Source organism: Platichthys flesus, chromosome 8 (assembly GCF_949316205.1).
Source record: "Platichthys flesus chromosome 8, fPlaFle2.1, whole genome shotgun sequence".
Lineage (NCBI taxonomy): Eukaryota > Metazoa > Chordata > Actinopteri > Pleuronectiformes > Pleuronectidae > Platichthys > Platichthys flesus.
In genome coordinates, this window is record NC_084952.1 from 2,040,426 (window position 1) to 2,068,247 (window position 27,822).

At 42.2% G+C, this 27,822-nt stretch overlaps 1 protein-coding gene and 1 long non-coding RNA gene across 3 annotated transcripts; one reads left to right on the forward strand and one right to left on the reverse strand.

The window, feature by feature from the left end:
* The first annotated feature begins 333 nt into the window (after nt 1–333).
* On the forward strand, nt 334–27,621 carry pde6a (phosphodiesterase 6A, cGMP-specific, rod, alpha). 2 transcript variants are annotated; one of them, XM_062394484.1, is made up of 24 exons: nt 334–1,320; nt 2,073–2,409; nt 3,033–3,174; nt 6,158–6,310; nt 7,116–7,205; nt 7,707–7,847; nt 9,001–9,075; nt 9,448–9,512; nt 9,804–9,870; nt 12,149–12,196; nt 14,052–14,201; nt 14,941–15,084; nt 15,949–16,014; nt 16,300–16,446; nt 17,280–17,387; nt 17,872–17,981; nt 19,052–19,139; nt 19,515–19,615; nt 19,746–19,853; nt 19,944–20,007; nt 23,385–23,459; nt 24,871–24,954; nt 25,512–25,680; nt 25,936–27,621. In XM_062394484.1, exons 2-24 carry the CDS (start codon nt 2,081–2,083, stop codon nt 25,977–25,979), a joined length of 2,568 nt encoding a protein of 855 aa, XP_062250468.1. In that variant the 5' UTR covers nt 334–1,320; nt 2,073–2,080; the 3' UTR covers nt 25,980–27,621. The 2 variants fall into 2 exon arrangements, with proteins under 2 accessions (XP_062250468.1, XP_062250467.1); XM_062394483.1 differs by having other exon boundaries at nt 2,076–2,409.
* LOC133959345 (uncharacterized) lies at nt 3,027–5,535 on the reverse strand. The gene is made up of 3 exons (XR_009921784.1): nt 3,919–5,535; nt 3,583–3,629; nt 3,027–3,160 (listed from the first exon to the last, which is right to left on the reverse strand). It is a non-coding gene; the product is annotated as an uncharacterized LOC133959345 (long non-coding RNA).
* Nucleotides 27,622–27,822: the final 201 nt, after the last annotated feature.

Sequence of the window (27,822 nt, forward strand, 5' to 3'; positions counted from 1 at the left end):
CCAAGATGAGTCACTCCGTACAAGAAAAAAAACAATTTCAACTAAAGGATTTTATTTTAATCAAATACATTTTTTGATTTTTGTTGCGTTTTTCTGAATCAACTTGATAATTAAATCGATAATTCATAAAAAAAATAGCAGAGTTTCAAATTAATAAAAAACACTTTATGAATTCAAATTACTAATATAAAATCTTTATTTTTATTGTCTCAACGCAAAGCACGAAAGGGCCTCAGGCATAAAAACACAAAATATTTTAACAGATTGTTCACAACAAAAGAAGATTATCTAAGTAAGTATGAAAGACGTGATTAGGTATTTCTTTTAAACTTTTATTCATTTTGCAAATTTGCTTGTTAAAGGTTTATAGAAGTGACAGAGGTCTGTTGAGGAAAAGGGAAACAGAACCGAATAGAAGCACATTTTTATTATCCTCTGTTCGTGTTTCATGTTTAAACAGGAAGTTTATTTTCTTCTCCCCACTGATGTGACCTCTTCTTTCTCTCTGTTAGCTCTTTGACATATGATCCAGTGTGAGCCACAGGAGACCTGAGTGTTAAACAATGTTCTCAACATGACATAATATAATACAACAATACTGAAGGTGTGTGAGTGTGTAACAGGTCACACAGGGAGGGTCAGGACCTGAAGGAGTGTTATCAACAGGATAACAGAAACAGATTAACTGAATAAGGTTGAATGACGCGATAAATGTATCCTGTAGATCTGAAAGTGTTGTTGAAGTAATGCAATTATTTGAATCACGTTCAGGCCTTGTTTGATTATTAAGGAATAACATTTAAGGAATAACTACAGAATGTGAAGTTATAAAAGGGAATCTAAGACAATTTTGTCATGAGAAAACCTGCATAGATACAGACATACCATGGTATTGAATATTATACTGAAAGCTCTTATTTCTTTTCTGGTTTTGAAACTGTTGTACAGTTTGGATCTTTTCACTGAGGCCTGACTGAGTTTGTGTATTTCTGCTTCTTCAAAGTACACAACAATAGTTCATCCATGTAGAAAATGTCTCCTCCAATGTGTGTTTTCACTAGAGGCAAACAAGGAACAGAATATTTGAGTATCCCATGAGTATCTGTTTTCATGACTCTACAGGTAATGGGACACGGAGGAGTCAATAAACATGTGAAGGTATCATAATCCCATGTGTAGTAATTGGATGCAGGCTTATGTCCACACAGGAGCATTAAAACCGCCTTGTTAATCCCTTTTCTTTTCTCCGACACCTGCAGAGTTGTCACCAGGACAAAGGGATCAGACACTTTACTGGAGACAACACAAGGACTTCCACAGGTAACACAGCTTCTGTATTTATTTATTAATGTTTAAATCAATCAATTCGATCTGTGAGTCAGTCGCATGTCATTATTATTGTTATTATCGCAATTTAGAGCCAGACCGATATATTGGTTGACTGATTTTACAGACACATCGGTATCAGTGTCTATTTTTATCCAGCATGTAAACTTTCATTTTTCATAATCAGCGTTAATGTTTACATTTTTGTAGTATTCATAATTCAAGCTCTGTATATGGAGTTGTGTTTTCTTTTAATGTTTATTTATTTGTGATAAAGTTTGTCAGATCCATTTGATAAAAACAATGTAGGAATAATTGGAATTTCTTTTCATATCTAAATATATGTTGATAAATCCTTGGAAATGTTTTACTCCCTAATATTTGTATAGCATCAAATTATAACTATAAAATGTTAGAGAAGCCCAGCAGTTCAACAAGGAGCAAACAGAGCAAAGCTATTTTCACAGTTAAAGGATGAAATCACAGTGAACTAACATGAGGAGCTGGTGGAGACCAAACCAGAGCTAAAAGAAAAGTGGATATTGGACTATTCATAAAAAAATAACCCAATGATTAGAGCATAAATTGCGAGTTTAATTATATTGGACTTCATGTTAAATTCTTTGCATTGAGCAATTGTTGAAGTCAAGAAGATATTTAATGATAAACCCATTCAGGATTTAAATTACCGACCATCCAGCCCAAAGCTTTAGAGATTTAAACTGCTGGCGTGTTTCTCCTCTCAGCAGCAGCCATGGTGGACGCAGCCGCCGCCGAGCAGTTCCTGGACGCCAACCCGCAGTTCGCCAAGCAGTACTATGACATCAACTTCCGGCCAAAGGTCATCTCGGACCTGCTGGACAACAACCGCAAGACGGCGGTGAACATCAGCACGTTCCACGACCTCACGATGGTGGAGGAGAGCGAGATCGTCTTCGACCTGATGCGGGACATCCAGGACAACCTGCAGATGGAGAAGTCCGTCTTCAACCTCATGAAACATCTCAGCTTCATGATGAGGGCCGACCGCATGAGCCTCTTCATGTACCGGCAGAGGAACGGCGTGGCCGAGCTGGCAACAAGGTCACTGGGGATTAATCTCATTCCAAGAGTAGCATCTGAAACACTGAAAACAGGGATTATGCACTGGTGTATAATATAACATAAAGTTTTCATTCATTTAAAAAAAACCTAGTGATGTTTTCACTATTGTATTTCATCTAAATTGTATAAAGTATTGTTTTCTTCAGCCTAGAATCAGCCGTTTATATTTAAATACTTCATATTTACATATTTTATATTAACATCAGGATCTTCTCTACGGAGGCAGCCTTGTTTTTTTTACAGTAACACAAACTGGACAAACTAAACCTTTTGACCCTTTGAATGTTTGGAAGGGGAGAATGACGTGATGGATGGGAGGGGGGGGGGGTGTTCAGCTGCAACGTGACACTTCACCACTAGATGTCACTAACTTCTACACACTGAACCTTTAAAACCGTTCTGCTTCCTCTTCCTTTGTTGAGTTTCCTTGAATGTTTCTGTAACTTCGGCAGCTTGGGGACACTGCTCTCCATTTTCATACCAACCGTTAAGAATCTTATTTACGAACAGATCACCTGATGCCTGACAGGCAGATGACCTGTTGTGGTTATTAAAGTCCAAACAGCACATTATAATTTAACTGTCCTCATCTTTACTTCCAGGTTATTTAACGTCAATAAAGATTCGGTGTTCGAGGACTGTCTGGTGCAGCCGGACAGTGAGATCGTTTACCCCCTGGACATCGGCATCGTGGGTCACGTGGCCTCCACGAAGAAGATGGTCAACATTCCTGATGTGTCGGAGGTAAAGACACAAAGTTATTCTTGTGTTTTTGTTTTAACTTACTCAAAATATGTATTAAAACATCTGTTTAATACATTTAATTAACATATAAAGAGGTGGGCAGGTTTCATACACGGTGGCAGATTCAGAGTGATTTACAGGGACCTTAAAAAAAACACAGATAAAAGGAGGAGAATAAAAGAGATGAAATAAATTAAAAGGATACATTTATATAGAAAATTAAATAAGTTGAAACAGAAAGAGGTAAATAAAACAAATGAAATTGTATGTAAAATAATACAACACAGTGATAGTATGACCTATGGAATTTTTTGTGAGCAACCTTTTTGAGTTATTGAAATAAAACAAAACATGAACAAATACACCAATAATACAACTTATGAAAGATGTAAAGAAACATCCACCTACAGACTCAATCTTTATGAATGCAGTCGTGAACCAGAGCCAGCACAGATCTGTGGATATGAATAGAATCAGAGAAAAACTGTTTATAAATCTCCAACTCAGCGGGGAGCAAATCCTCACTGCAGGAAAAACACATTTCTAAATAAAATTGGATTATTGCTTCGTAAACATTTTAATCCCACAGTCCTCTCCCTGTTTGACCACCAGGGGGCGACGTCACACCACAGTGCGGCTGCTCCTAATCCCCTTCGACCAAAGCAGCTCAATCTCATTACAGACAAATATCTGTGGCATTTGAAAACACTGCACTACTTCAAGTGTGTGTCTCTCCCCCTTCACCTGCAGAAGCTCTTATTGAGACATTCAAACCTAATCAGGCAAAGGGGCCCTCCACATCACTGATGGATCACGAGGCCTCGTCTCCATCACTTCAATCCCACCTTTTCACAGGAGATTAGAAAGCTGCAGCTCCTGATGTACCAACACAACCCATTGTTCCAGTTTGTCTTTGGTTCTGGTGCCAGTTCGGAGCCCACTGCGCCTCCACTGGCCGCCGCCGCCGCCACTGAGCAAACATCATTGTGCTGGTTCCAACCTCCGTCCGTCACGCTGCGTCTCAGACAAACGCATGAAAGCACGATGGGAAATGTGGCGACTGGAACGATATCAAAGCCTCCCAGTTTAGATCTGCACAGTCCCGGCCAGGCAGCAGCTAATGTTCCCTTATAATTGACTTTCCGATGCCAGCGCACTGTGGATGGCCTCTTTGCAGTGAGGCAGCCACTGGGACTCGCTGTGTCTCTGTGCTCTATTTCCATCCCAGTCCAATCCAGTGCAGGCCGCTCATCCAGTCGGGATCCTTGTAGGTATATGGCAGGGATTATGTTTTACTGGGATTATGCACTGAGCAACAGCTGGCCTCATTTCTCCCACTTCATCCAGCCGTTCCTCCTTCAAAGTGAATTAAATAATCACACACTCCCGGCCGTGCACTGTAGTGACTCTGTGTTATTGAGGTGTGGTCGCTCTGGAAGCGTGTGCACGTGACGAAGGTGCAGAGTGTCGGCCGAGGAGGTTGCAGATGAAGCCGGTTAATCTGTCCTGAATTAGAGCGATCCCAGATTACCGGCAGAGGTCACGCAGGCCCTGCTGAGCCATTTCTACAGACTCAGCACGATAACACATCTTTAATCTATCCTGTTACATAGTTGTGTCGCTTTAATTTCTTTTTATTTTCAGTGGAGCGGAAACACCCTGAAATCCACTTAACCAGTTAACGTGGAATAATCCTGCCGGCTGCTTCAGCCGAGGAGGTTACGTATTGAATTCTTGTGTTTATTATTTACAAATGGGCTTTAATTGGCATGCATGATTAAATTACAGATTAAACGTTCATTGTGTAAGTGAGATAATAAGGTTGTCTTCTCTTTGCCCATTCAAGTTAATTTATAGTTTAAAAGTATAGATTTGACTGATTCATCTCTTAATTCAGGATTATAAAGGAATAAATGTTATATAGGTCATTTGACGTTCTCCCAGGAAACCCCAACTCGAAGACTTGAAGTATTTTCTTTTTGTTGTATATCCAAAAGACAACTTGTTGTTGGATGATTAAATACAGAGCTGCTGGGTGAAGATGAAGCCAAAGCTTCAGTCGAGGATAACAAGCGGTATGAAGCCCTGTTTGGGCTTCAGGGGGTCAAAGGTCACCCGATAACAAGCTGTCAAACTGCCCAGATCTGTGGAGCTGGTTTATATTAAAGCATTGTCAGGCTTCTGAACAGAGCTGATCCAGGATCAGCCCACACTCCTGCACTTCTACCAAACTTTAGACTGTGTCGAGAGAAAGCACGACTTTAGGTGAATAAGAAGAAATAAGAATGTTCTGATTTTGTCTGTGGTGACTCAGAACGTCAGTGGGTCCATAACTTGAGTTTTTTTATAATTAGTTTTGCAGTGAAGGACATTATGTTCACTCTTATTTGAAAAGCTCTTATTTGAGTTGATATTCAGGTTTTTCTTGCTCCAGCTGCAGCGTCAGAGTGTCTGAGGCTGGAGGAGGAAAGTGGGAGCTGAGGCAAATGTTTTGATTCTGCGTTTTCTCAGGTAAAAGATGAAGATGAGATCGTAGAGCAATAATCATATTCCCTCTATGCTGCTTTGCATGATGAAATATATATTTAAAAATGTATTATTACTAGATACCGGGTGATCTGGAGGTTTGGTACCATTACAGATACTGATAATACTTATTCTGCATCGTTAGTTCTGTAGAATAAAGTTTTCATTTCTGTAAACATACAGACACACCGCTGCGACAGTGATCAACAAATCATTCAGAATGATAATTGTTACTTTTTGATGTTTAGCTTCAACCTAACGTCTGTGTTCCTGGTTTTCTGCCTCATCCAAAGCAGGAAATCAGATCTGCACAGAAACTAAAACCTCCCTCTCCCAGATCAGGGTTCTGTCTCCAGTTCATCAGAGCGGCCTCTGGAAGTGAGAGGGGTGCAGGGGCCACAGATACTGAATAACCCCCCCCCCCCCCCCCCCCCCCCCTGTGCCTCTCTGCTCAAAGACCCCCCATTACAGTGAGTTTGTGGACGAGCTGACCGAGTACAAGACCAAGAACCTCCTGGCCGTGCCCATCATGAACGGTAAAGACATGGTGGCCGTCATGATGGCCATCAACAAGCTGGACGGGCCGCGCTTCACGGACAAAGATGAGGAGGTAACATCTGAAGCAGGTTTCAAAACCAAAGTGTTGAAACCATAAACACGTTCTCCATCGGTTTTCATGTGTTTTCTCCAGAACTTATTTTTACTCCCTGAACTTTAGAATCATCGTTTTCAATGAGGTTTGTTAGAAAAGCCACAAACTGTGAAAACTGTAAACTATAGAGGCAGACTCTGTTGTCATCTCAACTAATATCTTATAATTCCACAAGACGACAAATGTTAAACTACAAAACCACTCAGACTGAATTGATTTACAAAAAACTGATATTAAATCCAATTGGGCCACAGCCAAACTAAATTAATTTGATTGAAAATAATAAAATATGATGAAAAATGTGTTCTGAGTGTTCTGATCGATTTGTGTTAACTCAAGTGATCCATCTAAAAAGACTTTGGTTTCATTCATCAAGGATCATGAGCCCCGGAGTTTATTAGCTCCACTTAAATATGAAGGTTTTACTGCAGAGGAGAATATGTTCACTCGTCTATTTGTTTGTCAGCAGAAAACTACTGAACAGACGAAAGAGACATGAAAGACATGAAATCCTGGATCTCAGAAAGTTAAAATTTCTTTATCAACACAGAAGTGATGATGTTAAAATCACTTGTCAAATGTGACAGTTTGACACAAGCAATTATCGTCATTATTTCACTCAATATTGGATTTGAAAAGTTTGTCATCTACTCTGACTGATGCAGAAACATGAACATTACTAACACATTATATAAAACTGGATATTGTAATTAAAGGATTAACGTTCTGAAGATGTTACACTCAACCTCTCGTTTCCTTTCAGATCCTCAACAAGTATCTGAACTTCGTCAACCTGATGCTGAGAGTTTTCCACTTGAGTTACCTGCACAACTGTGAGACCAGGAGGGGACAGGTGAGTCCACAGAGTGGCCTTCAGGGCTTCATATGACCCTTCATATAACCATTCATATAACCCTTCATGTAACAATTCATCAGCCTTGTTCCTCTCACTGGAGTTATTACGTCTGTGGAGGACGTTATGTTTTCCGGCCCGTTTTATGTTTGAAGGATGGGACATGGGCCAAGGAAGGAATATTCATAATTTAGGAGGAATATGAACAAACTGGGGCTCTACTGAGTCCTAGTTTAAAAACTTAGGAGCTAGTTTTGAAACTAAGAATCTGACCTTTGACCTCCTGAGACCCAATCCTTTAAAAATCTGTGAGATAATAATGTCTTGTAGCCTCATTCTTCAATATGAATGATATGAGAATGTAATACAAAAGATGATAAAGTGGACGTTGAAAATAAAGCAGTAAATCTGTAGAAAGCACACACTTTGAATCAAGTCTTGTTGGAAACCAGTGCAGCTGGTAAACTGCTGTGTTGACTGGTCCTCTGTCCTGTGGTGCAGGTGCTGCTGTGGTCGGCCAGTAAGGTGTTCGAGGAGCTGACGGACATCGAGAGGCAGTTCCACAAAGCCTTGTACACAGTCCGAGCTTTCCTCAACTGTGACCGCTACTCTGTGGGTCTGCTGGACATGACCAAGACCAAGGTGGGTCACCACAGGTACACACAGGTACACACAGGTACACACAGGGTCAGGCAGCAGCAGGAAAACCAACAAAACCAACAAATACAGGGGTCAACAAGTGGCACCACAATCCTGCCTGTGCTCCACTGATGTCAGGTTACACATCACACAGCTGCATCGCCCAAAGAAATGTGATCCCTCAGATTTATATTCTAAATGTGGATGTGTAAGTAAGATCAGATAAGATAAGAGAATAATCCTTTTCCTAGTCCTAATGGGGAAATGTGCAATATTACAGTAGCAGGAGTCAAAAGTAGGCATCAGTGAGTAATAGTGAGTAAAATGAAATACTTCAGGGTAAAGAAATAGACTGGAGGAGGATAAGCAACATTTCAAGGTTTAGATTTATCTTTGAAACTGTGGTTGATTTCACAAAATACCCAAACTACATCATATTTTATGCACAAATAAACTTGAAATCCTGAAGTATCAATTTAAAACTGTACATAAAAAAAAATCTGAAGAGATTTCACACTCCACCACATTGCTCATCAGTTATGTATTTCTGTTTCTGGAACCTTTCCCAAACCAAATGAATTTTGATGAGAATGTTTTTCTTCTCCTCCTTTGAGAAAACATATTTTCAGAAAGTCCTCCGAGGTTCCTTCGTCTGATCTGTCACTTTCTTTCTCTCGGCTTGTTGTTTGCGTTGCTTATGCGTTGCTTATTTTTTTGTGTGTCTGTTAAAGAAACAACACTTAAACACCTTCTGATCATTATCATCACAAATACAAATTGTCTCGAACGCTTCTTCTCGGCCGCGGCTGTCACACGATTCCCAGCAGCTGCCGGTTGATTCCTAACACCTGCTCCGTGAGAACAAACACGTGTTGTGTGTCTGCACAGATGGTCGTCTGCTAACATCACTGGGTTTCATGAGCGTCGCTCCTGAGAATAAACTCAACCAGTCGCTCAGCAGCTCTGTGGAGCCTCAGAGGAGCAGATATCACACGCTCTTTAGAGGCGGCTGTGTTGATCACCTCCAGACAGAATGATGCTGTTTGATGAGGAGAGCGAGTGAATCTAAATAATGAACGAGAGGAAGCAGCTCTGATCTGTTGTCCTGTGATAAATCCTGATGTGTGTGTGTGTGTGTGTGTTTGTGTGTCTGCAGGAGTTCTTTGACCTGTGGCCTGTTCTGATGGGAGAAGTTCCCCCGTACGAGGGACCCAAAACTCCTGATGGCAGGGTGAGGACATTTCACCTTAACCACGACCTGTACAGCTGATTCTTCTCCTGCTCCTCTGTCATACCCTGATATCTACTCTGGCGCCACCATCAGGTCAAACGCCCCATTGATTCTCACCTATCCATGAGAAGTTAGGTCCAAAAGTGATGGAATGCTTGAGTGACTATATTTGACCTTCACCACCTCTATTATTTTTATTTTGGTCAATGTCCCATCTCCTAACATGGAGGAGGGTGTGGTTTATGACCTATACTGCTGTCGCCACCAGGGGGAAAACACAGATTTCACTTTTGGGGAGCTGACATTTCGCTCATCTTTGTAAACAATAAATATTTTGTCCCTCACGTTGATGAAGCCTCTCGTCCTCTGCAGGAAATCATCTTCTACAAAGTGATCGACTACATCCTCCACGGAAAAGAAGAAATCAAAGTTATACCGTGAGTCTTTGAGGAGTTTGCACACTGGTTGTTGAAGGACAACCAGGGACACTAGGTCATGTTGGAGGAGATATGAACAGATAATTACAGATTAATCTCCAAGAGTTGGAGACAGAGGCTGAAAAGAGGAGCTGCAGCGATGGACAGTCTGAGGAAAGTGTTTTCTGAACATTAAACCATGAAAACCTTTCAAATTAAAATGATCAGCCTGAATATCAGTAGAATATGTCTCCTCTGACGATGCTGATGATAATGATGACGCACTGATTGTTGTGTTGTTTGAATCCCCAGGGGTCCTGATGCAGATCACTGGGCTCTGGCCAGTGGTTTACCAGTCTACGTGGCAGAGAACGGACTGGTCAGTACGTCCATAAACACCCGATCTCCTAGTATTAAAGATTTCTATTGTATCCACCTCCTGATCCTCCCCTCGACAGCTGATGAATAATGAATGAATGCCAGGTGAGCCGAATGCAAACAGTGCCACCTCCGTTCAGCTGATTAAAGTGGATGTACAACAACAACAACAACAACAACAACAATAACAACAACAATAACAACAACATGTCCCAATGTAAAACCAGAAGATTCATCTCTTTCCTCTCTGTTCGTTTTCGGGCAGATTTGATGGAACGATTTGGAGCAGAAATCCAAACACTGGTTCTGTTTGGGTCTTTAGACGTCAGAGGGAAGAGTTTATGGATTTTAATCTAAAACCCGGAGCTGTGTTTCTCCCGTCATCTTCAACACGTTCAGACCTACAACCTGCAGAGAGTTCGACAACATCGTTTAGTGTTGAGATCCTCGACAGCCAAACAGCAGCAGTTTAGAAACGATGAAGATGGGATAAGATTAAGAATTAACTTTTAATTCAGAACCTTTAGCTGAACAACCTTTTTCTGCTGTGCATTGTCCTTTAAAAATAGTCTCTATTTCAAAATGCCTTTCAGTGTTCACAACGCTGCTCAGCCACTCGCTGTCATGATGTAGAATTCTAATCTTTGTGAACGTTGCAATTAATCACATTGTGCTTTTCCCCAAACCACTGATTCTGCCGTCGCTCGTCGATCCATCCTCCTCCTGCTCCAGTCCTCCTCTCCTCCTCCTCCTCCTCCTCCTGCTTCATCCCTTCTCTCCTCGTCCTCCTCCTGCTCCATCCCTCCTCTCCTCGTCCTCCTCCTGCTCCATCCCTTCTCTCCTCGTCCTCCTCCTGCTCCATCCCTCTTCTCCTCATCCTCCTCCTGCTCCATCCCTCCTCTCCTCGTCCTCTATCTGCTCCATTCCTCCTCTGCTCGTCCTCCTCCTGCTTCATCCCTCCTCTCCTCATCCTGCTCCATCCCTCCTCTCCTCGTCCTCTATCTGCTCCATTCCTCCTCTGCTCGTCTTCCTCCTGATTCATCCCTCCTCTGCTCGTCCTCCTCCTGCTCCATCCCTCCTCTCCTCGTCCTCCTCCTGCTCCATCCCTCCTCTCCTCGTCCTCCTCCTGCTTCATCCCTTCTCTCCTCGTCCTCCTCCTGCTCCATCCCTCCTCTCCTCGTCCTCCTCCTGCTTCATCCCTCCTCTCCTTCTCCTCCTCCTGCTTCATCCCTTCTCTCCTCGTCCTCCTCCTGCTCCATCCCTCCTCTCCTCGTCCTCTTCCTGCTCCATCCCTCCTCTCCTCGTCCTCTTCCTTCTCCATCCCTCCTCTCCTTGTCCTCCTTCTGCTCCATTCCTCCTCTGCTCGTCCTCCTCCTTCTCCATTCTCCTCTCCTCGTCCTCCTCCTGCTTCATCCCTCCTCTCCTCATCCTGCTCCATCCTTCCTCTCCTCGTCCTCCTCCTGCTTCATCCCTCCTCTCCTTCTCCTTCTCCTCCTCCTGCTCCATCCCTCCTCTCCTCGTCCTCTTCCTTCTCCATCCCTCCTCTCCTTGTCCTCCTTCTGCTCCATTCCTCCTCTGCTCGTCCTCCTCCTTCTCCATTCCTCCTCTCCTCGTCCTCCTCCTGCTTCCTCCTTCCTCTCCTCGTCCTGCTCCAGCCTTTCATCACCATTTTTCAACTTCACATCCCCCCTCCCCCCCCCCAAACTTCTCCTCTATCCCTTTAAAGGTGAAAAACCTAATTCCTCCACAGAGAGTTTCTCTTCAGAGCTGAGAGACACATCAGAGTGACACTGATGCTTTTTCATGCAAATCGATCTGTGGAGCTGCCGAGCATGAAAACTCTGTCAGGGTCTGAAATATGAACGTTCTGCCCCTCGAGTCAAAATGAGCTTCAGAGAGATATTCAAGTTATTTAACTGGTTGTTGTAGTTTAATCGCTGCTGATACTGAATTGATTTTATTGAAACTTGGTGGAAGGAAGTGACAAACAGCCCCTGAACCTTGAACGGGAGCTTCTCTCTTCAACATTGTCAAAAACAGCATTTTTGGACATTTTAGTTAATTTCTCAATGATTAAAATCCTTGATCCTGATGAAAGGAAGCAGGCTTATTTATTTTTGCTTTCTTTCAGTCTTGTTGCTTCCAAACCTAAAGAAAAGTCATTATTATTTCTCTAATCCCAAACACCTACAATTAATTTTTCTTAAACCACAAAACCAGAATCAACCAAACTCACTTTGTAGAAACTCTCCCCCTGAACTTTCCTCTCTTTCCTTCAGATCTGTAACATCATGAATGCAGCACAAGACGATTTCTTCAACTTCCAGGTGAGATCACCGTCTTCGTTCTTTTTCCAGTGAAGCTCCGCTTAACAGATAAATCACACAACCAAAATGTTCAAACTATCAAAATAAAAATCAATAAGTCAACACTTTTATTACCCAGTAAAACATGAATCATGCGTTTTTCCGCCAGACGAATTAAAAACCATCCATCAGTTTAATTTGTTTCTGCTTGTAAACAAATGTCCTCAGTTCTTTGTGCATTTTCCACACGAGAACTTTATAAATTAAAGTGTCTTCTGTGTCAAATTAATATCAAAGGCTCCATAGTGCATCGTGTTCAAAGAGGAAAACACTGGATAATTGATTCATGAAACAAAGGTCGAGTTAAGAGAGAGTTTTAGTTCCACCAGTAAAACGTATTCCTCCGTCCTCTGCGCACGAGGATATTAAAGATTGTTTTTGCAAATTAGTGCCTTGATGCTGCAGTTTATTACATTAATAAAACTGTAGTGATGAATGGTATTAAAATATCATCAAGGAGGTAAATGAGAAAAGCTCTAAAGATGATTTGTTGCAGGTCACATTTACATTTGTTCACTTTGCAGATGCGTTTGTACGAAGGTGATGATCCACAGAAAGAGGCTCATTCATTTCATTCATATTATTTCTGCTCACACATTTATTTATTGAGGAAAATTATAAATTCGCTGCGGCTCCACGTTTCCATAAATGTCTGCTCCTTGTTACCTCGATGGACTTAGAGACGATTTTCCTATTAACTGTAATCAGATTTTAATGTTAAAAATAAATGACATTAACATGTTGCCGTCAGATTACAGTAATTGCATTGCTCCAGAGTGATGTGAGTAAAATAGAGCTGAGAATAATGAATGGAAAAATGACCTTTTTGCACCATAAGAGAAAACCAGAGCCCGATCAGGAGGAACCATAATAACACGTAACACAGAAGTGAACATGTGGCACGTCCCACCTTCCCCGCTCTGCTTGGTTTAAACTGGTTTCCTCAAGGTTGTCCCAGTGTCTTATCTTTATTATCCATGTTCCTAATAAAAGTGGTGGTTAAAGCCAGTTTCCCAGAGCCGGTGACCGTTAGTGTCTGAAACGTTAACGAGGATAAAACAATGTTTTATGCTCTAATTAAGTTTGATCCAGATCTCAGCTTCATTGTGTCCAGGACTTATTTTGTGATGTGTTTCACTTAATATTCATTTCAACCTGGTGCCAGATTCCAAACGTCTTCATCAACAATTAATAATCTGAAATGTAAGCCTTACACTACATTAGGATTATTTTGTTATGGTTTTAAATATGTTTCGGTAGGTTTGAATCATGGTTATGTTTATTTTTACGCTCATTCCATCGTGCTTTAAAATATAATGTTTGGTGGCAGGTTATATTTATTTCTTCTCTTCTATGTTTGTCTCATTTTCCAGCTTCATTATGTTTTTCATCTTCTTTAATGACCTGCACAGATCTTTGAATGAAACAATTAATCTCAAACTCCGTCAGACTGAAAACATTTCCCTGCATTATGTTTTGGCAGATTTCCATTCAGACAGTAAACTACTATCTATAGCTCCTCTAATTTAAAAGTATTGACTTCTAATCCAAACACAGCTTTTCCGCTCTGTGGTGAAGCTAAAGTGCAGCATCACACTGCCGAGCATCTATTTTAAATAAGTGAGGCATCAACATCCGCTGCAGCAGATTTTAGAAGCAGGTGAATTATTGATTCCTGAGTTCACGTAACATTTCTGTCACGTTTCTGCTTCTGCACCAGAGGACCTGGGATTTAAAAACCAGTGTGATCTCAACTGAAGCAGCAGCAGTGAGTCATGTTGGGGATTAATGCTGATGTTGAGCCGTGTGTGCACAGAAAGAACCTCTGGACGATTCTGGATGGACCATCAAGAACGTCCTGTCTCTGCCAATCGTCAACAAGAAAGAGGAGATAGTGGGCGTGGCCACGTTCTATAACAGGAAGGATGGGAAACCCTTTGATGAAATGGACGAAACGCTGATGGAGGTGCAGGCTGTGTGTGTGTGTGTGTGTGTGTGTGTGTGTGTGTGTGAGTCATTGGTTTATAAATACACTCGGGCCATTCAGAGCATCTGCATTATTTATCACAGGGCCTGGAGGCTTCTCTGTCTCTCTCTGCTTCTCGGCTCAGAATCCAGTTAAAAACACAACATGACAGTTTGGAAATCAAAGTATTTTCACGAACCATTTTCTTTTTCTGACATTTCCTCATGAACAGGATGTGATATTTGGCAAAGATTAACCGCAGGAAGAGTTTTGACTTGATGTCTCAGAACAGCATGTGGTGACTGTGGTGGATAGTAACTCCAGTAAAGTACTGAAGTAGTATTTTGAAGTACTTCTACCTCAGGCAGCGAACAAGCATGAAAAACTTGCAGAGCAAATTTTCCTCCCCGTTGAGAATCACACCATCAGATGTGCTCAGTTTGCTGCTCACGCTTATTAAGACATTTCGTGCGGTCGAGCGGAAAGTCCCGACAGTTCTGAGCTTGTTAGTTAGAAAATGTTCTTGTTCTTCACTTGAACTTTTCTGCTTGAAGCAAATGAGAAACATTTCAGAACCAGTAGGTTCTGGTTCCTCTGCACATTGGGATTATTACATTTCTTTCAGACACATGTTTCCAGGAACAAGATATTAATAATCTCTCTCTCTCTCTCTCTCTCTCACACACACACACACACACACACACACACACACACACACACACACACCGGCTGTGTCCAGTCGCTGACCCAGTTCCTGGGCTGGTCGGTGCTGAACCCCGACACCTACGACCGGATGAACAAGCTGGAGAACAGGAAGGACATCTTCCAGGACATGGTGATGTACCACGTCAAGTGTCGCAAGGACGAAATCCAGAACGTTCTGGTGAGTTATGTGGAGGAGAGACACCTGGCTTCACCTGGTCAACACACTTATCAATGTGATGTTACCAGAAACGTGGTTTTAATGGTAATTTGGAGATAAACGTTTGAATTTAAGCTTTTTGATATAGATAATATTTTTCAGAAAATATGGATTTTTGTATTTTACACCCTGCAGAGTGCTTGACTCTTTACTGAAGCTTATTTCAAATATGATCAGACATTATAATAACGAATTTAATTTAACTCTTAACTGTTGTTTTCATGAGTTTCTTAGTTTGAAAAGTGTCTTCAGTGATTCACAGAGGAACAAGGAGCACATTTCATGTCCATATGAATCTAACTCAATATTCGTGCTTCAAGTGCATGAATGAAAGAGCCAAAATAAAATGTTTTATTTTTTCTATACCTTATTCTGTTTCTAAATTGTTGTAAATTACAAAATCATTCAGCATCCTTTGTATATTTTACCTTGTTATTAAATTAAAAATAGTTGTATTTCGTTTTCCAGCATCTTTTAAATCAGAGGCTTAAATAAAACTTCTGTTGGACCATGATGTTGTTTAAGCAAACACAAAAAAGAGTGAAGCAGCAGACACTAGCGTTAAAGGGGAATTGAACCCTCAACCCCTGCAGGGTAAGTGCCTTGCCTCATCCCTCTGCTTGATGCGATATAAACAGGAGGTGAGAATCATTAATAAAGTGAAATAAGCTGTCAGCTTTTGTATGAGGTGATTTATCAGCATACAGAGCGACAGACAGAGAGAAGAAGAGCGACGACCTGCTGTGACCTCACATCAGGAGCCGGCTGAGTGATGTGAAAGGCCTTTTCATCAAGGTGAAGTGTTGATGGTTTGTGTTTCCCCAGAACACCAGGGATAGATGGGGGAAGGAGCCTGACGAGTGCGAGGAGGAGGAGCTGCAGGAGATCCTGGTAAACCACAGAACATCCTTCACTGATTCCACGAGATCAGCAGATGTAGTGAAATCTGAAGTGACTTCTCTGAATTGAAGATTTTCGGCATCAGGAGACACGGCACAAACATGTTTCCCCCGAAGTAACATGATTCTTTGTTGGAGGAAAGAAATAGAAATAAAAGAGTTTGTGAAACTGTTTCATCGATTCCACCGGTGGCCAGATTTCCTGATGATTCAGAAACAAAGACCGACTTCTGATATCTACATTATGATTTTTATATCCGTCATCTTCTGTCCACAGACGGAGATTTTGCCGAACTCTAAGAAATCTGAGATCTTAGAGTTTCACTTCTGCGACTTTGACCACAGTGAACTGGATCTGGTGAAGTGCGGCATCCAGATGTACTACGAACTGAAGGTGGTGGACAAGTTCCACATTCCCAGAGAGGTGGGTGCTCGGTCCATCTGCAGTTTGTTCGCTCGTTTCATCTTCTCAAAAACAGCTGCAATGTCAAAGTGAGATTCAGGAAGTTGGACGTGTTGTGGTGAAACATTTAAACATTAAAATCATTAAAAAAACTTTCCGTGCAGAGAAAACACATTCACATCTTCATCCAACGTGGAGAGAGTCTGTGTGTAGGTTGCAGCTCGGAGGACGTTGACAGGCAGGAAGTAGAAAGGGAGGAAGAGCTTCCTGAAATAGTCTCAGAATACAGAGTCTACTTCCAGGAAGTCAGACTACAGCAACATCATGAAGGAAATGAAAGGAAGGAGCTAGAAAAGCTTCTGTAGTGAAGCAGCTGTAGAATATTGGAATTTAATCATTAGCACAAGATCATAGTGACATGATGTGATTGTACTGAGGTCAGTGAAGAGGACAATTTATGAAAATGAAATGTAAACATGAGAGAAATCAAGAACACGATCGTGGTATTACACAGGAAAGATTAACTTTGCTTTTACAGCAGCGAAGGGGAAAGTAAAAGAAACTTAAATAATTAAATTAGCAATAATGTGTAAAAATAATATTCAGTGTGAATGGAAAGTGAAAGAAAAAGAAAATGAAAATTGCACAACCAGGAAATGAGTAGAATGAAATGAGGTCACACCTGAGTGCGTTTGTGTGTAGTTGTGTGTCTGTACATTACACGTTGAGTATTTGAAAATATGCAACTACTGGTATTTGTAATTTCAACGGTTGTAGATAAACAAGCAGTTTGAACACGTTCTGCTGAGTCATGACTTAATGTTTCTGGTCCAATAATAAACTGTGACCTGCAGGTGCTGGTGAGGTTCATCTACTCGCTCAGTAAAGGCTACAGGAGAATCACTTACCACAACTGGAGACATGGATTCAACGTGGGACAGACGATGTTCACTCTACTGATGGTCAGGGAAACTCTGTCCTCCCTCCTCTTCCTCCTCTTCCTCCTCTTCCTCCTAATGAATCATCAATCCTTCACCTCCTGCTCTCCAGCTCCTCTTCCTCCTCCTCTCCTCCAGTAAATCCTCTCACCTCATCTTTCATCTTCCTCCTCCTTCATATGTTCTGTTCATGTGTTCACGAGCCTGCGCCTTGTTGTTGTGTGTTTGATGTGTGTGAGTGTGTGTGAGTGTGTGTGATTGTGTGTGATTGTGTGTTAGAGAGAGGGAGGAAGGAGGAGTAACAGGGAGATGATGAAGTGTGTCTGCAAACGATGAAATGAGTCAGTGTTGCATGAACTGGTCGTTAATAAGAAAACCAGCGAGTGTTGTTATTGTTTATATGTGTGCAACTTGTTGTTGTTGTAACCAGTGAAAATATCTGCACTGGTTTTTGTGTGTCACTGAACCCTTAATGTGTGTGTGTGTGTGTGTGTGTGTGTGTTCTCAGACAGGTGATCTGAAGCGTTACTTCACGGACCTGGAGTGTATGGCCATGGTCACCGCCGGCTTGTGCCACGACATCGACCACAGAGGAACCAACAACCTCTACCAGCTGAAGTAAGAGCTGCATGTGTGTGTGTGTGTGTGTGTGTCAAAAAAAACTGAGAGGTGACAGGTTCGATCCCTGAAAAGCCAAACTGAGTACAATTTAATTTAATTTGTCTTATTGAAAAGTTATAGAAAAGTTTCTAACAGGAGGTATTGATCTTTAACCGGAGGATCTGGGCATTGAACCACTGACATTAAGGCTCGTGGACAACCCGCTGTACCTCCCAGAGACTCTCACCTTTTTGGACCAATCACAAGAAGTAGAGACAGAATTAAACAATAGAAGAAGCAAAAGAAGAAACAGTTTCACTCATTTATTTAATACACGTTAGTTTTGTGTAACAGAAAGACGACAAAGTTTGTTTGTGGTCAAGTGGTTCAACAAACAGAGGAGACGTGAGTCAGTCGAGATGATTAGCTTCAGGGTTCGTTAGAGAAAAGAGAATCAGGGAAGCTGCTGATCCACCAGTGGTTTACATGAAGTCACCAGCAGAGTGAAGACAAGTTCCTCTCATTGATTTGTCTTCGGTCTGTCCTCATGTCTCCAGCAGACGTCTCCTGCAGTCGGAGGACAAACTGCTGCTGCCTGTCAGAGTTCAAACTATATGAACTATAATAAACGGAGGTAAAATACTCAGATTACAGATTATGACCCAATTTTCTTCCAGTTTCAGTTTCCTCCATTTGTTCAGAAGCTTCCTGACACTTTGGGCACCAGACGGTTGTGGTGGTGGTGGTGGTGGTGGTGGTGGTGGTGGAGTGGCTGCTGTCACTGTGTGTAATTGACTCACAGTGACAGCAGCCACTCCTCTGGGCTGCAGACGAGCCGACCTCAGCTCTTTGGGTGAAGCTCGCGTCAAACACCGGGAACATCAATGAGCGGATATTGACCAGATACGCCTCCAGCTGCTCTGCTCCACCTGCTGATGGATGAGCTAATGAGCGCCGCCATTAGCCGCAGACGCAGCGGGGGCAGGCCCACCCTGGGTTCCCCACGCATGATTCATCACAGTGTAACCTCCCATCATGCTCTCTGGGTGTGTGTGTGTGTGTGTGTGTGTGTGCGTGTGTGTGTTCAGGTCTGCTAATCCTCTGGCGAAGCTTCATGGCTCCTCCATCATGGAGAGACACCATCTGGAGTTTGGAAAGACTCTGCTGAGAGAGGAAGTAGGTGGCAGCACCAACACATGAACACCTGAGCACCTGAGCACTGGAACACAATGTAGTACAACTGTCTGGCTGTAAATATGAAGAGGTGACGTAATATGAAATAAAACATGATTTCCCCAAAAGCCTTGAATCTCTGTCCAGTGGAGTAGAAAGTATTTAGCCATTATGCTCCACTTACTGGGAAAGAGATGAAGGCTCCAGTCAGAATCGTTTTCATCCTTTAGAATCTTTTTTTAAATCTCTAAAGATCTATTTTCATAGGAAATTATGTTTTTATTTCCCATAATTCATTCTTCATTTTTATTTTATTCATATTCTACCTTTACCTTTGCAAACAACTACTGTAATTTAGCCTTTTCTCTTGTGTTTCAGTCACTGAACATTTATCAGAACCTGAACCGACGTCAGCACGACACCGTCATCCACCTCATGGACATCGCCATCATCGCCACTGACCTGGCGCTCTACTTCAAGTCAGTCCGCAGAGCAGCTCCCTCCGTTGTTATTATTAATAAGGACATATTGTTTACCCTTCATTACAGAATGGAGCATTTGATGAGGACTGCAAAAAAGAACCAACAAGACTCGTGTGTTGTGTTTCAGGAAGAGGACGATGTTCCAGAAGATCGTGGACCAGTCCAAGACCTACGAGAACTGGAACGACTGGACCCAGTACATGATGCTGGAGACCACGCGCAAGGAGATTGTCATGTAGGTACAAGCCCGGGGAGGAGTACACACACGTACACACACATACACACACATGCACTTCATGTCGGCCTGTGCGTTGTGCTCCTACAGGGCCATGATGATGACGGCCTGTGACCTGTCTGCGATCGCCAAGCCGTGGGAGATCCAGAGCAAGGTACGACTCCTGTGTGTGATCTGCAGGTTTCACTCAGAGCTCACATCTGTAAAACCTCCTCACAGCTGCTGTCCAGCTGTTTGTTGAACCAAGACACACCCACGTACCCGGGCTCCAGGAGCGGCTGGGCGACAGAATGACATCCTGTCGAAGCCTGATGGCCTCATGCATCAACAGCAACCTGCTGCTGTTCACCCCCCCCACCCCCGTTAGGAGGCTCAATGTATTATTTCAGGGATGGATAATACCCACGTCGCGGTCGAGGCTGCAAACAGGCGTGTCACTGTGATTTCTTTACCTTCTGCAATCCACCGAGCACAGGAGCCGTTTCTCAGCTGCTTCACATTCTTTTATGGAAACATAAGCTGGAAACTCAATCGCATTGTGTCCATAATAAAAGCAGGAATGGTAATTTAAATCACATCCCTTCCTCCATTTGGCAAAAACATATATAATGTGATCACCTCAGGCCTTGACGGATTATTCCGACTCCATGTTTATTATGCTCCCCGTGTAATGAAGGAGCACGAGGAGACTCAGTAAATGAGCAGGAGCGCTGTGCGGTTTCAACATGCATCACTGAAGAAGCTGTTGTTTTGTCTTTTTCTTAATTTCTCCTTCTCGCTCGATCACTTTCAGCCTTTAAAAGAAAACACAATGATTCACGTTTTAACCCGTTTAGAAGATTGTGTTATTTGTTGTGTCTCACATCAAATTCAGCTAAATGAGACCTGATCCCACTTTGAATTATTTGTGTTTTTACTTTTGTGAGTCTCTTCCTGCTTCAGTTGAGTGACACACTTAAGTTAAGATTTTCACGTAGTACACTAATCTATTAAATTTGTGTATGTATTTATCTGAATTGGGGTCAGAAGGAGGTTACTGTTCTGCTGTGGCCTTCAGAGAATAAGTGAGGGGAGCCCCGCGGCATCATCGGCCAATTAAAATGTTGGCTCGTTAATATTGTTGTTAAATTAATGGACCTCAAACGGCCTCATTACGTCGGAGGCTGGTTTGGTTCACAGCTCGGGACCGAAATACTTTTTGGCTTCAACCTGTTTCAGAGTAAAGATATCACCAGTCAAACCAGTTTGGAACAGAGGCAAGATTCTTCACCTCAGTTCGAATCAGTAACGGATCCTTCTCCATGTTAGTGGATGGGACATGGGATCTAAAAAGTCAAAGTACACGTCCAGTTAGTTTTAACTCCTTATTCGATGATATAAAAACAAGGTTACATGTCACGATTGACAGCTCAGACTAATTCTTGATTGGTCGGCGCCTCACGACATCTTTGGCACAAGATGGCAGCTTTCGTGTCTGGAATATTTCGGCTTCACTTCTGGATCGTGGCCGGGAGGTGGAGACACGTCATCCATCTTCATCTTCAGTCAGCTGTTTCTCAATTCTGGGGCTTCATCCCTCGAAAGGCTAATTGCTTCATAATTCGAGGGCTCTGACAAATGCGTCCATCCAGCTCCTGCCCGACATATCCCATGATTCATTGCGCTTCAGTGACGAACCGAGGTGAAAACATCATAAGAATGTAATTTACAGGAAATAGATAAATATTAAACCGAACAGCTGAAAAACAACAATCCAAGTTTTTTTTATTCAACCAAAGAACTTCTTTAGCCTGCGCTCTGATGCTAGGCGACTGCTGTAAGGGGGGCGGGGCAAGCTAGTGATGCAATAAGAGGACCAGACCGTCAGCTGCGTCGAACTGAGGGATTCAAACTACCAACCATTTCCTCAGCACCAGGCTCCCAGCCTTAGTCTGTCACAGAAGTATGTCAGATTGTGAATCTCTACACTACACTACGATCATGTGTCGTGAGATATTCAACATAACTTCTGAATAAGACCTTATCATTTATTATAACCAATTTATGCTTTATTGATCAAACCCTGAACAGCAGCTGATGGATTATTCCACCTTTATATTTGTTGGACAACGAGTGGGTTTTCTTTTTCTTTGCCTTCACCTTGGTCAGCTCCTGGTGAGTCAGCTCTTCATCCCACACACACTGACAGGAGACCAGCAGCAGCCGCCCTCCTGTGGATTCTCTTCTAAGAGCAGTGTGATAACCAAACTCCTCTCGTCGGAGATGAATTCCTCCCTGAACACAGCGGCTGGATGTCGTAGCTGCAGAATAAGGCCGTCCGATTTCAACCTTCTGTGACGATCGAGATCAGACACTTGACGCTAGAACCTCAAATAAGCTGCTAGTTTAAAACGAGCCTCTGTTATATCTCTGGTTTGTGATTTAAACTGATAAGACGATTGGATTCTTGTATAAAAATCAAATAAATTCAGATTTACATGGATGATAGACGGACGTCCCTGAGATGTTCTGGAGAGACGAAAGCTTGAGCTGCTCTAAACTTGATGGAGTGTTGCACTGACATTTTTACAGCTGATATTTTATTTTTGACTCGGTTCCACTTCCTACGCACAGAGACTCTGTGCTGCCACGGCCTCCAGGTGATTGTTCTCCCTCTAACTGGCTTGATGACTAACCCCTTTCTAAAATGAGGTTTTCTGTGGTGAAAGCTGAATTCCTCATATTATTCATCCCGCGTTTGCTCAATTTCTGGTTTGTGAGGGCAGACAAAACGAGCTTCATCCCATCAAGGCACAAAAAGCCCTAAAACTGCCGGCTGAGCAGTGAATAAGATTCTCATTTATGGGACGCTGAAGCTTTAAAGGGTGATTTTTACAAAATGGACGGGAGCTTTTCCTGCTCAGTAAAAAGCTCCTGAGCACCAGAGAGGAATCGTGCTTCAGCTGCATCTTTCATGACTGACTGCGACTAACAAAACATCAATGGAAGTCTTTTTGGTTTTTCTGTTTTATATAATTCAACTCCAGGAATTCAGATCAAACAAACATAATAAAGAACCTCTGAGAATAACTATAAACTGTATAATTAATGTTTAATCAAAAACGTACCGTACGGAGTCTTATTGAGATTACTCATTTTGTTGCATATTTATGTTCGTCCTCTGAAATGGACAAAATGGCGCAGTTCCAAAATAAACCTGGGGGGGGGGGGAGACATGAGGAAGAATTTCTGTATCCTGTAATTTAAAATAGACTTTGCGAGTTGCTGAGAGACAAACATAAGACGCACAACTATCACAACTTCCTCCCCCGTCGCCATGTTTGTTGTTGTCAGAAACACTGCCCACTAGTGGATCAATGATGCCATGGACAAATATTTTGTCACGTAAATGCAGCTGAGCCGTATTTCCAAACCACTGAGGAGCGTGAACGCTGTCATTTCATTTACCACAATAACTCTGCAGCATTAGACAAAGTCGACTTGAGTATATTTTATTATTACTTCTTTCTTCCTACTCTGACCCCCCTCTAGGTGGCGCTGTCTGTCGCTGCAGAGTTCTGGGAGCAGGGAGACCTGGAGAGGACGGTCCTGGAGCAACAGCCCATTGTAAGGACACAGTGAGGGGGGGGTTATTGTAGTGGCTGAAGTCCTCATCTGCTCCAGGTGTGCTGCTCCTCCGTGACCTCTGACCTCAGGGGAGGTCATTAGATATTAGTTGAATGATGAGATTTGAATATATGAGAATAGACAGAATGGTTGTAAACACATTATTAGCTCTTACTTTGTTTTATTAGTTTTATTAATGAGGAAGAAACTAGAATAACATTTATCGACTCATTCAAATTAAGGCTCTATTTTTATTTCTCCGCATCTAAGTAGAAAACGTGAGGAGACTAAAGATGATGGAGTTCAGTTCTGACTCTGTTCGGTTTAATCAGATATAACAAACTTCCCCCGGATTCATCGTCACTGACTGAGAAAACTACTTTCACCCAATTTGTACAAAAGAAATTAAAATGTTCCGAAGCGTCCAATCAGAACCCGGAAGCCAAATAGTTTCCTCTAACACCTTAGAACAATCTGCACGCTCCTGGTTTCACGTGTAAATAAGACTTTGAATGAACCATGTAAATCTACTTTATCATGAAACGAGAGGCGGTTTTCAGATTGAACCTGAACGTGAAGCGACGCCCTTTAAAAAGACGCTGTGTCAGCAGCAAAGTGAAAACATGTCAGAACTGTGAGAGAGTTCTTTCAGGTCTTAATCATCCACCTTCATTATCTGATGACACGTGGTCGAGCGTTAACGCCCTCGTCGAAGTCTTTACTTTTCTCTCGTCACCGAGTCGACGGCTGGTAAAACACAAACTGGTCTAAATGAAGAAGTTCTCCCTGCTGACGCTGTGGAGCTCCGAGCTGTGGGAGGTGAGGGAGCGTTTCACGGAGCTCCTCGCTCGTCTGTGTCCAGAGGTCATGAGGGAATGAAGCAGAGGGATGAGAGGGAGCCGGGGGGGGCACACTGACCGCTCTTTACGTTTCACTGCTCCAGATAATGGTCCAACACTGCGGCCACGGGGAATGAATCTGTCTTTTCCTCTTTTCTTCTAACTGCGTTTGTCTCTTGTTCTCCTTCGAGTCTCGTCTCCATCCTAAATTCAAACCCGAAGGAAAAACCCTGTCCTGTCTTAATTCCCATAATTCCCACGACTCCGGTGTCGACCCACTGTCAAACTTTAGTTTACTGCTACAGAAAAAGAAAAATATCACAATTAAATTACTTTGATATATCCAGGGATGAGACACACACATGCTAGCTCCTAAACAAAATACAGTTCAATTATTGATCATGAAAATTGTTCATTCCCTTAATTCAGTTTCCATATATTATGATTGTATTGGTGTTTTAAGGTATTTATAATAAGGTAAAAAATATCAACATTACTATTATTTCATTTCGATCACATATCTGAGTCGTGTCTGTCTGTGGAGATCAAACCCGTTTCTCTCTCCTCCCCAGCCGATGATGGACAGAAACAAAGCAGAGGACCTGCCGAAGCTTCAGTGTGGTTTCATCGACTTTGTCTGCGCGTTTGTGTACAAGGTCAGACACACACACACACAAACACACAAACACACACTGCCTCGACCCTGTAATTCCAAAGATCACAGCTAAACTGTGGGTTATTTGAGTCTAATAACAAAACATAGAGATGTTTTCTGTCATTTAAGTTCATCCCTATCACACTGATGTTGATAAACTTGGTTTTATTTAGTTATTTGACGGTGAGTCTGTTCAACAGATGATCTAACATCTGCATTACTGTGCAGATGTTAGATCATCAAAGCACCCGATGGCAGCTTCTGTATCCAGGGTAGTTTATCTTCAGCTTTGTAGGAAGGAAGAGGAGGAAGAAGAAAGAGGTAGAAATGCGTCATCCATCTTTATTTACAGTTATTGATCTAACCCAACTTTTTCTAGGGGGGGAGGGGGGGGGGGTGTATTTCTATTTTCAATGGAATGACCATACTTGTCTTTGTTCTCACCGTGTGAGACTCATTTGTCTGTGTCATATCCATTAATTAATAAAAACAAGCAGCACTTCTTTTGAACTTGTTATTGTGCGTGAGATGAATCGCTGTCGACTCGTCGTTCCTCAGGAGTTCAGCCGCTTCCACGTGCAGATCACCCCCATGCTGGACCGCCTGCTGAACAACAGGAAGGAGTGGAACGCCCTGAAGGAGGTGCACGAGGCCAAAGTGGCCGCCCTCGATGCAGCCAAGAAGTCCAAGGAGGAGGAGACGCAGAACGCAGTGGGAGCCAAACAAGGTGGGAGGCTCTCAGACGCGTGGACCCTCAGGCATCAGTCTCTGTTTCCATGAGGGGGGGGTAAATGCCTCAGAGCCGAACTCCCCCACGCGCCAAATCTGAGGGACATTTATTCCAATCCTGCGGAGACACACTCATAAACGCACAGTTGTAGAAATTATTAAATGCTTTGAATGCATTTTTCTTTTATCGCTTTGACTGATGAAATAACTTCCTGTTCCCTTCTTCTCCTCTTTCTTTCCTTGCCTCCTGCAGCGAGTGCAGCCCAGTCACAATCAAAGACTTGTGTTCTCAGCTGAAGATGCTCCGACAGCTCCGCCTCGCTCTCCACATGGTCGAGGGTTTCCTCGAGTTTTATCGTGAGATGTTTGAAACGTACGGTTCATCGAGAGGACACCTCTAACTTCTGAGAACTCGCTAAAGTCGTCTCGGCTGCTTTTACTGAAGTCTGCTTCCTCCTGCTCCGACAGCGTGTCACTCATTAGATGCTTCACGGGATGTTCGGCTGTTTGTAGGAAGCTCCCACATCTCACATGTATCCCAGCTGCTTGAAAATGAGAAATCCTGCATTGAAAATGTTCTTGTGTGCAACTCGAGTGCTTCTAGTGTCAGCTCCTTACAAGCGTTTCCAATCCACCAACCAGAGAAGCTTCTAAAAACAGTCCCTGCTTACACAGCAACCCCATGCACGTCTCTTTAAAGACATTATAATGCTGCTCTGGCATAAACTGAAACCAGCAGCTGCCTGAAAAGCTCTGCAGCAGAAACCGTAGAAACTGTTCCAGCAGCTAAATGAGCTCAAACCGTCAGTTTAAGTGTCTGTGACAGTCGCTGCTGAGAATCATCTGCAACTTTCTAATCTGTGTTTAATCAGCGAATGTTTAAACCAGTGTCTCCGTGATCCAGACTGGACATTTGTTCTGGAGCTCCGGCTTTAAGATAATATTCAACATGTCTGAGTCACAGCTTCAGTCTGAGGATCTCAGACAGTTTCCAACGTGACTGAAGCAGATTTTAACTTTAACAATGATGAGAATCAAATAAAGATCCAAGACAATCAAAGAGTAGCTGCAGTTTCACTCTGAAATATTTGCAAAATATTCATTATTTGTTTTCAGGGCCTGTCAGGGGAATGATGTCAATATTATGGAATACTTTTTTATCATATATGTATCTTAAAAATGATGTGATTCATGATTCCTTGGATACTCTTTGTTGAACCATAATAACAAAGAAACGTAATTAAGGCTGGATGCTTTACAGTTAAACTATAAACCAAAAATCTTCACTAAACACAATCAGATATAAAGAATTTGAAAGATAATGTTGAACATAAACATATTTTAACCTAAGATATTAATATACATCTTTTCTCCATTGTTTCTTCTGTAAGGTATACGTTTTCTTTTACCTTACAGATTTAAAAGCAAGTAGAAATCAGAGAAATAAAAGTTTTTGTTAAATTGATCAGGCTCTATTCAAATGTGTAGATTTTAGGGGGCACCAGACATTTAAATAGTGTTGGTGAATCACATGTTGTGTATTTCTGGCTCTCGGGACTTTAGCTGTGTTCACATGTTTCAGCTTGTTTCATCTACTTGCTTTTAAATATTCAGAATCGACACGAGTATGAAGTAAATGCAGATTGAATACATTAGTACATTGTTTACAAAATAGCTGCATTGTTTGGATAAAGATTTGTTTGTCTTCTCTGCTTTTACTGTAACTCTGCATTTAAGAAGAAAACCTGTTGACGTGAACCTTGTTAGTGTTTCTGATCCGTGTCATGTTTAGTGTGTAACGTTTGCAGATGAATGAAACTAATGCAGATCAGAGAAAAATGTATGTCCTTACTTTCATTTTAGTTATTAATCTGTAATCTGTATTTGTTTACAAGTAATTTGCAGAGTTGAGTAAAGAAACGCTATTTTCATACTGTTACGCTGGCGTCCATGTTGTTACTGAGCTATGTGTGTGTGTGAGTGTGTTTGTGTCTGTGTGTGTGTGTGTGTGTATTTATAGTTGTATTCTTCAGTCAAAGTGCTCAAGGCTAAAATGACTGAAATCTATACGATTATTGTTAAGTCACAGAATTATGATTATTATATTCAGATCTGAGTGGGAGCAGCTCATCCTGAGGAG